Source organism: Phymastichus coffea, unplaced genomic scaffold (assembly GCF_024137745.1).
Source record: "Phymastichus coffea isolate CEN01 unplaced genomic scaffold, Cenicafe_Pcof_1.1 PCOF00037, whole genome shotgun sequence".
In the NCBI taxonomy this organism is placed as follows: Eukaryota; Metazoa; Arthropoda; class Insecta; order Hymenoptera; family Eulophidae; genus Phymastichus; species Phymastichus coffea.
Window position 1 is genome coordinate 2,208,410 of NW_026706848.1, and position 12,224 is coordinate 2,220,633.

Below are 12,224 nucleotides of genomic sequence, written 5' to 3' on the forward strand. Positions count from 1 at the left end.
AAATATTTGAACGCGAAGGAGTGAAAGACAGTGGGCTATGCCAACCTGATTGGTGCCCAGCGAGAAGGGTGGTAATGTTTGATTACGCTGTGCCACCCTCAAATCGGAAAAGTGTGATAACACACAAACACTAACTGTTTTGACTGGGGCTGACGAATCGGAACCGACGCGACAGCTAGGTGAAAGCGGGGCTGATGTGACGTTATCGCATCAAGCTGCTGATAGACCAGCTAAACCGTATAACGTAGGTAGTGGAAGGGATAGGTACCGCGTGTTCCCCGATGGGACACGCATTCCAGCACCAAGAGCGGGGGTGAAGGTTCGTCGCCGTAGGGAAAACAAGCAGGCGAGAGCTGCGGAGGCCGAGGTAGCGAGATCGCAGCCACAGCCTCAAATCGCAGACCAGAGTCAGCTCGGGGTAGCGCATTCGCAACAACAAATTGTAGCGGGGGAAGGTATGAGCCGCGATCCGGTAGCAGCAATTTTGTTAGAGTTAGCTCGTTTAACGCCAGAACAACGGGAAGAAGTGACCAGGATCCAACGCCAGGCATGTGAACTTGCTGCCAGGGCGATTGGCAAGGGCGCAGCCCCAGATAAAGCATGAGAAGGCTGAGGTACCAAATCTGTTCACTTTAAAAGGGTTTTATGTTGTTTTGATTTGTTTTATTTTATTTTTATTTTGTCTGTGTATGGCATGTTTATTTTTGTTTATTTATTTTTATTTTTATTGATTTTGAAGGTTTTGGCGAGCTGACTTATTGAAGTTTTTATGATTTTGATTTTGTAATATAGTTTTAAGTCATTTTCTCGCTGGTCCTGTGTTCGAGTGAGGAGGGTTGCGTTGGGTAACCCACGGGTGCCTGCGGCTTCCGCGGCTTAGCGGGGGGCTGTGACAGGGCTATAGCGATGCTCGCTGGCCCTGTGTGCGGCACTCTCCTCGCATGAACGCAGCGACCAAGTATACGCTATATAGCGACTACATACTTGTGTCGTTGCAGAATCTGGAGGGAGGAGCGCGACGATCGGCGAGGTGTCGCCGTGAGTGCGAGTGAGAGCGAGAAGAGCGAGAGAGAGAGAGAGCGATTTTGACTGATTTTTGACGGCGAGAGAAGTGGGAGCGCGGCGGCGCGAGGCTTGGAAAATTAAGAGAGAAGAAGGGCAGTTAGGCGCGAGCTCTCAAGTAATTAGGGCCGCCTAAGGAGAGTCGGAACGAGAGGACTTTTCGGCCAGAGAGGAACGACGGCCGGAAGTACGACTGCCATTTGCCAGGAGAGCCAGAAGGTCCAAGCCGAGCCCGGACACGCAGCGACCATTCGCCGTCCCCGGGGCAAAGGCCGTGCTGCGGCCTCTCCTGCAGCAGTCCCAGTCATCGCCAGGGCGCCACTTCCAGCGGGCCTGCGCTTTCGCCGGCGTCGTCTCTCTGCCGACGGACCGTCGGCATCCGGTGGGTCGAAAACCTGTTCGTCTCTCTCGCGCCAGCTCTCGCTCGATTACGGACATTAGTGTATTCCGATTTATCGCGCACGCTGAGCGATCTCGCTCGCGTGATCTCGCGAACTCTTGTCGCGGAAAGGCTGAGCGAGCGCGCTCGCCGCGGCGAAGTGAATCTTGTAGCGATATTTGTGAAAAGGCGTCAATAAATGAGATCGCCATATGTAATATCATTGAATTAGAGTGTCCGTTTCTTTGTATCAACCTTTCCCAGCCAGCGTGAACTTCGGCCTGTGAAAGTCAGCGCCGGCTTTCTTTACCGAGATAGAACCCAGAAAAATTAGCAGAGACCAGCCCATGGCGCACGGAGGCTGACCACTCTTGCATACTAATGCCCAAGGATGCCTCAATCTCACGATAAGTCGCATGACGATCTTGTAATATCAGTTCACGTACAATATCAATGTTTTCTGGCACAACAACTGATTTTTGATGACCTTCACGACTTTCATCCCTGAACGAACTGCGGCCACGATTAAATTTATTATACTAACGTTTCACAGTGGTTAAGGATGGGGCTTCATCGGCAAAAATAGAAGTAAGTTGATCAATGTACTCTTGTCTTGATAAGTCACGTCGAAAGTAGTAAAAAATCATCGCACGAAAATGTTAAAAATGTTAAAAAGATCAAATTTTTATTTGGAAAAATCAGATAGCGTCTATAAACACTTGGTATGATAAGACTCAAAATATGAATAGCATTTCTCATATAACCCTGATACAAATTCGCATCATCATCCTACCGGAAAGCGTTACGAAACAATAAAATATGACCAGCAGCAAAAGGGAGAGTTTAGACCTAACCTGAGATACCAGGAATAAGGGAACCCTGATAATTTAAACTCGGAAGGGGCTCGCTCAGGTACGAATGGAGCGGGTCCATATCAGACGTGCCGGCAGAATCAGGAAAAGACTCAACCTCAACAACAAAATGCGAGGACAATGATGGCGGAGTTACAAGCAATACCAACGACGGAGAAACCGGGAGTGCCACTAGCAAAGTAATGACGATATTGAAGAACCCGCAAGTTCTATTGAACCAGTCATCGCAGTTGCTTCAAATCGGAGATCTAGCACAGGAAATAATCAAATTTATGCGCCAACAAGAGTAAGGTTTCGGATACCACAGACCAGTAAAATAATGGACTAATTCATCGTGAATAATGGATTGGCCGTGAACTTAATCAAATTTAATGCATTAAATTGGACCACAAGGTTTGACCCTAGGGAAATCACTACCTTGAGTGGCATAACGGCACATACCGTTCCAACCATAGGAACAGCAATACTGACTATAAATGGATGAATTGCTAAATTTCATATAGTATGGAATAATTTTTCTATAGAGGAGGACAGAATATTAGGCAGAGATTACCTAATACATACTAACGCTGTAATTTCGTATCATCATAGTAGATTGAAGGTTAATAGCGACGAAATGAATCCGATACCATTTTTACCGAATGATGTGCCTATCGATCGATTATAAGACGAACTGATGCAAACTATGAGTATTAATACTTGTGAGGACGACGTATCGGACGCTGATACAGCAGCTGATAAGGAATAAAACTACTTCCTTCTAAAGGAAACGGAAGTAGTGAGAGTAGAGATAGTGAGAAAGGACTACCGGTATGGTGAGATACACATTAGCGCCAAGGACTCAACAAGTCATACAGATTAACTTGGAGAAGACTACGCTCACGAAAGAGTATCTATCTAGGATAAATGTGGACGATGACAAAGTCTTCCTTGGTGAAGGCGTAGTCATTAATGATCATGAGACCTGTAAAATCATGGCTATAAACACCTATGAAGAGAATGAAGTAATGACAGAAGTGAAACCGAAGGAAATCATTCCATTTAAATACTATAAATCAGAATTTAGCGCAGCACTGATTTAGACCGAAAAAGTAGCCTTCAGAGAACAGAATAAGCTATCGATCAATTTAAGAAACGATGTAATTAGTTGTTATAATTGATAAGGCAGGACAACTTTACCTGAGCGAACTCCAAAGTGTGAGACGCTTATTGAAAAGATATCCGAATGTGTTTTTACTTCCTGGAGAGTCCCTGCCTTGTACTAATTTGTTAGAACACGAGATATATCTGGAAAATAGAGTTTCAGTGAATACAAAGAAATATAGACACCCATCCGTGCACAGAAAGTTTATATCCAACTAAATCAAGAAACGATTAAAGTACGAAATAATCGAAGAAAGTAACTCGCCTTATAACTCGCCACTCTGGATTGTTCCCAAAAGCCCAGCGAGCGACGGTACGCCGAAATGGAAAATTGTTATTGATTTCAGAGAGTTAAATAAGAAGACTATCGGCGACGATTATTCTTTACCTAATATTGCCGATATTTTAGATCAGTTGGGAGGCTCGATGTACTTCTCGACGTTTGATTTAATGAGTGAATTAAAACAAATTCCCTTAAGGTTATAGGACAGAGAGAGAAAACGATTTTCTATACTTTTGACGGACACTTTTAGTATATCAGAATACCGGAAGGCTTAATGAACGCACCAGCGACCTTTCTACGAATGATTAATGCATTGTTGCGGGAACTATTAAATGTAAAAATATTATTATACTTAAATGATATAATAGTTTACGCTAAAAATTTACATGACCATGAAGTTAAGGTATAAAAATTATTTAACGCCTTTTTAACGCAGGGTTAGTTCTTCAACCGGACAAAGTGAATTTCCTTCGTAGAGAGGTCACATTCTCAGGGCATATTGTTAGTGCTCGAAGAGTGGAACTGGATCCTAAATTGGTTGAGACCGTAATGAAGTTTCCAACGCCCATAGGAGTAAAAACCGTCGGATCTTTTCTTGGACCTCTGTACGAGGTCTGTCCGGTAAGTATCGGGCCTACGTTTATATCTTCGCGCCATAGTGTTCCAGCGATCTCTACCGGACAGAAACGTCAACAGTAAAGCCTCACGAATCTATTGGTTACTTACTGACACCTGCCGGACATATAGTTCATGCGCAGCGTGTCTTTGTTTACAGTGCCTTTTTCGCGTTCGTCGGATTTTGATATTATCAAAAATGACTAAAAAACAAGATCAATGAATTTGCATCAAATTTTGCTTTCAACTCGGAAAAACGAATTCGGAAACTATTGAAATGATGCAAAAGGCCTTCCGAAGCGAGTGTATGGGCAAAACACGAATAAAAGAGTGGTATAAACGGTTCAAGGATGGTCGTACTTCTGTCGATAGTGATTCTCGTTACGGCCGATCTTCGACGACAAAAACCGCAGATAATATTGAGCGGGTGCGACTTGCAATCGAACAAGATCGTCGTATGACTGTGCGAGAACTAGAAGAAGACATTGGGATACCAAAAACTATCGTTTCAGAAATTTTAACCGAAAATTTAGGAATGAAACGCGTGTGTGCGAAATTCATCCCAAAATTGCTCACAGCAGAGCAGAAGAACATTCGCTTAGAAATCGCTCTGGACAATCTGGAAATGGTCAATAATGATGATAATGTGCTTAGAAAAGTTATTACAGGTGATGAATCATGGGTTTATGGTTATGATCCTGAAACAAAACAACAATCTTCACAGTGAAAGCATTCTGAATCGCCAAGACCAAAAAAAGCACGTCAAAGTCGAAGCAATGTTAAGTCAATGTTGATTGTTTTTTTCGATTGTGAAGGTGTTATACATGACGAATATGCACCAACAGACCAGAGAATCAATAAAGAATACTACGTTCAAATTTTAAAACGTTTGCGTGATGCAGTAAGAAGAAAACGGTCGCACTTTTGGGAAAGTGGTGACTGGCTTCTCCATCACGATAATGCGCCACATCCAACTTGTGCAGCAGTTTTTGAGCAAACACAATATCGCATTGCTTCGACAAGCTCCACACATTCCCGACATAGCCCCTTGTGACTTTTGGCTGTTTCCAAAACTAAAACAACCACTCAAAGGACACCGATTCGATGACAACACAACGGTTGAAAACAATGCGACGAGTGTACTTAAGGCTACACCTAAAAGTGAGTTCCAGGACTGTTTTGAAAAGTGGAAACATCGATGGAACGTGTTATTCAATCAAGTGGGGATTACTTTGAAGAATGCCACCCAATAAGATGATAAAGAATAACGCTAGCACGAAAATATAAAGGTAGGCCCGATACTTTCCGGACAGACCTCGTACTTGGATTAAGAAGACACAAAAACAAGCTGAGCCACAAAGAATAGATTTATTTGAAAATGATTATAATTTTTATAAGAATACTTCTGTATATTTTGAAATAGTTATCGCGACTGTAGATAAGGAAGATAATATTTTTGTAAAATATCTGTATATATATTTTCTACAGTTTCTACATTTTCTACTAAAAAATCTAGTTTTTTAAACCATTTCGTACCCTAAAGTAATTTCAATTAATACAAATTCAAATAACCTTGAAACATAAGTTTGATAAATAATTAAAAAATTCCATTTCTTGTAATTTGTAATTTGTAAAATTAAGAACCACTCGTAGATTATCCGATCAGATTTGCGCAATATTTTTTATGTATATAGAAACTGTCGTTTTCACCCGGCAAACATGAAAAATAAAAATAAAATTATTCAAGCCTCGACCTAGTGTATTTTATGAATTTTCATTTCTAGCGCTCTACGTAGATTTTATCAAAAATGAATTGCACCATCATACTCTCCATAAAAAAATAGATCGAAAACATATATAATTATCTATGAAAATAGATTAGGGTAGTTTTTAATAAATTCGGATGATGAAGTAATTGTCCGAAGGATACTTTATTCCGCTCGGCACGACTAACAGATTATACATTTATTTGATTCAAAATTTAGGATAATTCAACATTTTCAAAAGTATAATATATATTTTTAATGTAATTTTTAACGCAGAATGTGATAGTTTGATTGATTTTACGATAAAACTAATGTAAAATGCACTAGACGTGTAAAATCATGGAAATACAAGAATTTTTTGACGATATTGACAATAATTTCACTTTTAGCGCTTTTTGAAAAAGCTTTTCAATAAAACCGATGCCGCCATGGTATTCTACGTCAAAAATACGCAGGAAGTTTTGTATTTAACATATTGATTCCGTGTTTTTTTAAATTTTTTTCATGATAATCATTTTAGCCTGTTTTTAAGTACATTTCTTATATCGAATGTTCAAGTGCGTTGAGGCACGTGTTAAATTAAATTTCGAAATCCCGGTAGGATTTTCACATTAGTTTAAAGGTATAATGAAGCAATTTCCGCCCGGCGAACATTAAAAAGAAATTTAAAAAATTAAGACCCACCCTAATCTACACATCTATTCTCAAACCGGTCTGGACATACATTTTTTAATTTTGGGGTTCAGCTTCAAAATCAAATACAGAAAGCCTGGAATGATTTCAATTTAAAGTCTTGTGAAGCTTGATTGACACATCATGATTCATACCAATTAATATCTCATTAGGAATGATTTACATTATAACGGGGATTTAGCCCGGTTTACCCCGTAAATATAAAAAAAAGAAAGAAACAATAAATGAAGAATGTCCGAGCGGAGTCTGAAGCCTCCTGGATTGTCCGTCTTCTCAGGTCCGGTGCTCGTCACGCCAGTGATAGGACAGCCAGATCCGCGCAGATTCGTAGTATTGGCCAAAGAACGCGAAAGTCGAAGATTCAAGAGCGGGTGTAGGCACGAAAAAGCGAAACGTTCGAAAAAGGCGGCAGGATATGATTAAATAAAAAGAAACTTACGGTGAACAGTATTTTTAATCAATAAAGGTTAACAAAAGCGGTTGGAAGGAGGGAGAGAGCACGCTGAGAGGATGGGTAGAGAGAGAGAGTAAACCAACAAGCCGGTACTTACAATGACGGTGCTCGTCTTCTAGGCACGCAGACGAGTTACACGATTTGCGTTGACGTACACGCACGAATTTTAGGGCACCACGTATACTATGCGGCTCGGTTTCTTATAACAAAAGTTCTTCGCGCAACAAAGTCCTACTCTACCAGCTACGACCCACGTACGTAGATCCTCTGCAGGGCCAGGCGACGTCGCAATTCTCCTCTGGATAAGGGCACACACTCCAAGATCGTAGGAAAAGGGAGGCGTCAGGCCACAACTAAAATCCGAGTAAGGAAAGTCATCGGGACAAAGAACTCTATCCGCTCGCTCGCGAGTCCACACAACAACTCTCTAGCGTGCCGCCGGCTCGACTCTCGATTTCGTTCTAATGAGTGAATCAGTGTGCGCGGTCACTCGCTAAGGTGCGACTATGTTTCTCTCTCTCTATCTCTCCCTCTTAGTGCCTCGCTATCGCGCACGGAGGTATCTCTGCGTACTCGCATCTCTCTCTCACCTCACTTACCTTATATCCAAACAGAAGGGTAATTACATGTACAGATATAAATAATAAATGAATATAAACATAATAAATTCATAAATACATAGGATAAGTTCGGAGGAATATGTTATATTTACATAACGTTACTAGGGAGAGAGAGATATAACGAGTTTGCAATTTCATTCGTTATAATATATTCCAATAGTTAAAGACGAAATCATATCATTCTACGAGAAATACATAAATGCAAAGTTAAATTAGAAAACCACCCAAATCAAATAACGAACCAAATTATCAATACATGCATTAGTAATTAACGACTAAAAACATACTTACAATTGTAATTTTTATTCAATGTAGCATATGATTCTAAACACAGTCTGCGCGTGTAAATAATCCTGCACTGATGAGAAACTTATATTTGAATATGGTATAATGTAGATAATTTACTAAATGTCTTTTTAAAGATAGAATGTAAATAAGACTAGAGATAAAAAAATGCATTGACTAAAATCAGGTCTCGTAAAAACATAACTTGAAAAATATTGCTATACACTGTACCCATTTTGGAATTCGTAAATATTATAAACGCATATTCACTAAGTCATATGGAATAGATCAGACTTTAGTATATCAATATTAAATTCTCAATATTTATTGTAAAATTTTAATACTCACCCAATTTCTCGTACATCATTTTTTATTTGACGACGCATTTCCTCATATTGTAAAGATGGCTCATTACAGTTATTTGAGACAAAATTCTGTTGATGAAATAAATCATAAGTTGAAAAATCTTTATTTTCATTAGAATAGGTAATGTCTAGATTATTTTCTGAAATGGCTTTTGTCTGGCTCCTGAAAAAGATAATAGATCAAAATTATATATTAACATAAATATAATAATAAATTAATATTGATTTTTTCTTAAAAGAATATCTTTATGTAGGTGAATGCTAAAGATTAACCACTTTTAACTGCATTAAACGAATAGTGCTGTTGGACTTTTAAAGAAAAAATGCAGAGCAGTGTAACGACTATTTTTACTAACATTCTACTTATTTGGAGTAACTACGCAATAGTAACTGGTGCTTTTACGAAGAAGAAACGGACAACACGAAACCGAGCTTATTTGTATACCCCATCCGCGAATTTGACGAAGAGTTAACAGTGGAACTATTTCCACTAGGTTTGACTTAGCTCTTGAAAGATAGCCTTGCAATAATTATTTTTGGATCATTTTTTTTATTTTCAGCTATATTCACAATATGTCTGACAACAATAAGTAAAATTTTCCGCTCTTTCCGAATCCGATGTCAAAAATAGGGGTTCCCATTTAAAAAAAACACTTTGACCTTGAAATAACCTTGAAGGTCAAGTTCAAGGTCAAAAGCGTTAGCCTTATTGCGTTGCCCCCTTTGCCCTCTATAACTTTTATCATAACCATTTTGCCCTATCTAGCTTAGGTTTCGAGTACTCTGGCTACGGCGATTAAAATGGGTCACCGTGTATATATATAATATATAAGACAGTCAAAGTAATTACAGAAACAAAGATTTACTGTAAATTGAAAATTTTGCAATCTAGTATATCACTAAATGAAAATAATGTTCTAATAATTTCTAAAGTATACAGATCGCATGAAATTCTGAAAGCTGAATTTTTGATAAATATAAATGAATTTTTATTATATGTCAAGCATATGCAAAATTACCTCATAGTTGGAGATTTCAACATAGACTTAGTTAAGATGATAATTTAATCCCACTTCTCTTACTAGTTAAAATAGTGTAAAGAACATCGTCTTGTCGTTGACGATCTTGCCATATAATTTTGAATGTTTGGTCAAAAATAATACGTCCGACGACAGAAGCATTTAAAATATACTTAGATTCTATATTAAAGTAATACTTAGAAGAATTTTTGAAAAGGGCGTCGAGAAAGGCCATCTGCATTTCCATAAAAAGTACCTTTATGATGTAGAATTTTAAAGTCATATTAATCTAATTTTGTTATCCATCTAGCTAATTGACCGTCTAAGTTTTTAAATAAAAGGAGCGACGTTAATGCTGAATGATCAGTACGAATGAATAATGGTCTACCATATAGATGATTGTGAAAATATTGTATTGAATCTAGAACAGCCAGCACAGTAATTTCTCTCAGCTTTTATCATAGGCAATCACAAAGGCAATCTTCTCCATCCTATACTTAAAATAATACAGCTCCTATCCCACGATCAGACGCATCTGTATCTATAGTGAGAGGAAAATTTCCTAATGGTAAAGCTAAAATGGGTGGTGTTGAGAGAATCTCTTTCAAATGTGAAAAAGAAATTTGACATTCCGGAGTCCATTGAAATTTGTTTCTTTTCACTTAATTTATAATTTGGCGATAGAAGATAAATCTTATTATAAAAAAATAAACCAATGAAACTCTTTACATGTTTTTTAGTTGAAAAAATAGGCCAAGAAATTAGTTTCTATCTTTTTAGGATCTGTTTTCTTTCCGAATTCTGAAACAATGTGTTCAAAATACTCTACTTCGCGTTGGAAGAAAACCTATTACTTTTAATTTAGTTTTAAGTTAGCATTTCGAATCTTTATAAAAACTGTTTCTAAATTTGTCAGCATTTCATGAAATGATTTAGCCATAATCATAAGATCGTCAAGATAAATTAAACAAATATCGTTTAAGAAATCACGAAGTAAATTTCCATAAGACGTTCAAAACTGGTTGGGGCGTTGCATAGTCCAAAAGCCATGACAATGAATTACCATAATCCGTTTCCAACAGAAAAAGCTGTCTTTTCTCGATCTTCTGCAAGAATTTTCACTTGCCAATACCCATTTTTAAGATCTAAAGTTGAAAATCAGAATTTTTTAGCTAATTTATCTAGAGTCTGATAAATTCTAGGTAATGGATCTTTAATAGTTTTATACTTAAATTTATGGAAATCGACGTAGAATCTTAGAGTACCATCCTTTTTCTGCTTCAACACTTGGAAAACACCAAGAACTAAAAGATTCTTCTATTATTTCCAGATTCTGTATATTCTTAATCATTTGATTAACCTCTCCTCGCAAATAAAAAGGAATAGGACGGCGAGGTTGTTTAAGGGGACGGGGATCATTTAGCTCAATCTTGTGTTCAACTAAATTACAACTTCCTGCAACGTCATCGGTATGAAAAATTTCTTCGAAATCTATTAATAGTTTTAAAAATTTTTTTTTGCGTAGTCTAAATTATGGGAATTGTTATTAAAAACATCTGTTAATAAACTAAGTATTTCCTGAGTGTCTTCTAAAACTTTACAACATCGTTGTTCATCGGAGTTACTGATGTTTAAATATGGAGTAATCATAAAAATTTTATTTATTAACTCGGAAATGCCTGTTTTGTTTAAAAAATTACATCCTAATATACAATCATCAATAATATTAGCTATAGAAACAATTAGTTTAGCTGAATGTTGACCTAAATTTATCCAAACTTCAGCTTTAGATTTAATCGGAACAATTTCAATGTATATAAGGACATTTCAATGTATCCCCATTTAGAGGTAGTAAATTGAGAAGTTGATCCATAAACCTTGAATTCCAAATAGTCAAATTTGAGCCTCAGTAAATTTTAAAAATACATTAACAAGTCCTTCAAATTGAAAAGATTTCAAATTACTAAGAATTCTAGTAGAGTTCTAGTAGTCTAGTGGTTGTCTCTTCACATTAACCCTTCACATTAAACAAGGAGCTTGTTTCTTTGATGTTCAACCCACTCCTGAAGGTTCAACATAACTTACTTTCCCTGTTCTGGACATCAGTTACGAGTGTGACCTTCCTTGTAACATTTCCAACGTTCAAGATTTCTCAACCATTCTTGAGTGTCAAATAGTTTATTTTAATTTTCTGTAATCTTGGTCATTTGATTATGTATCACTGCAGAAACTTAATTATTTTGAGCAATTCTATCACTTCGTGAAGTTGAAGTCCTATTTTGATCTTTAATCGATTTAACTTCCAAAGCACGAGCTAAAGCTATTTTTAAAGAAATAATTCTTTATAATTGAAGAGATTCCCTAATCTCTGAATGATAAATACCCATGATGAATTAGGCACATGCTATCTTATCCTGAATTTCTGTTGAGCATTCAGGGTAAATTAAAGCTGCTAATTGTTATATTGCATCTGCTAAAGTTGGAAGATCCTCACCAGGTTGTTGTCGTTTAGTTTGGAATAACGAGTAGCTATTAAATTTAAATTTATATCAAAACGTGATTCAAGCTTATTTAATAAAGCTCTAAGATCCGAAGTTTCTGTGTCGGTAAAACTGTTTAACACACTTTTTGAGGCAAGGGCCTCTCAATAAAGCGGATACTGATATCA

General features: G+C 37.5%; 1 protein-coding gene across 8 annotated transcripts in view; it reads right to left on the minus strand.

Annotated features, from left to right (window-relative positions):
* Nucleotides 1–12,224, minus strand: part of LOC131663660 (alpha-(1,6)-fucosyltransferase) — a 553,369-nt gene that overhangs the window by 367,461 nt on the left and 173,684 nt on the right. For all 8 annotated transcript variants that reach the window (XM_058934176.1, XM_058934178.1, XM_058934175.1 and 5 more), the window contains one exon: nucleotides 8,521–8,700. In XM_058934176.1, coding sequence (XP_058790159.1) covers nucleotides 8,521–8,700 — 180 coding nt within the window. The remainder of the gene's footprint in view (nucleotides 1–8,520; nucleotides 8,701–12,224) is intronic.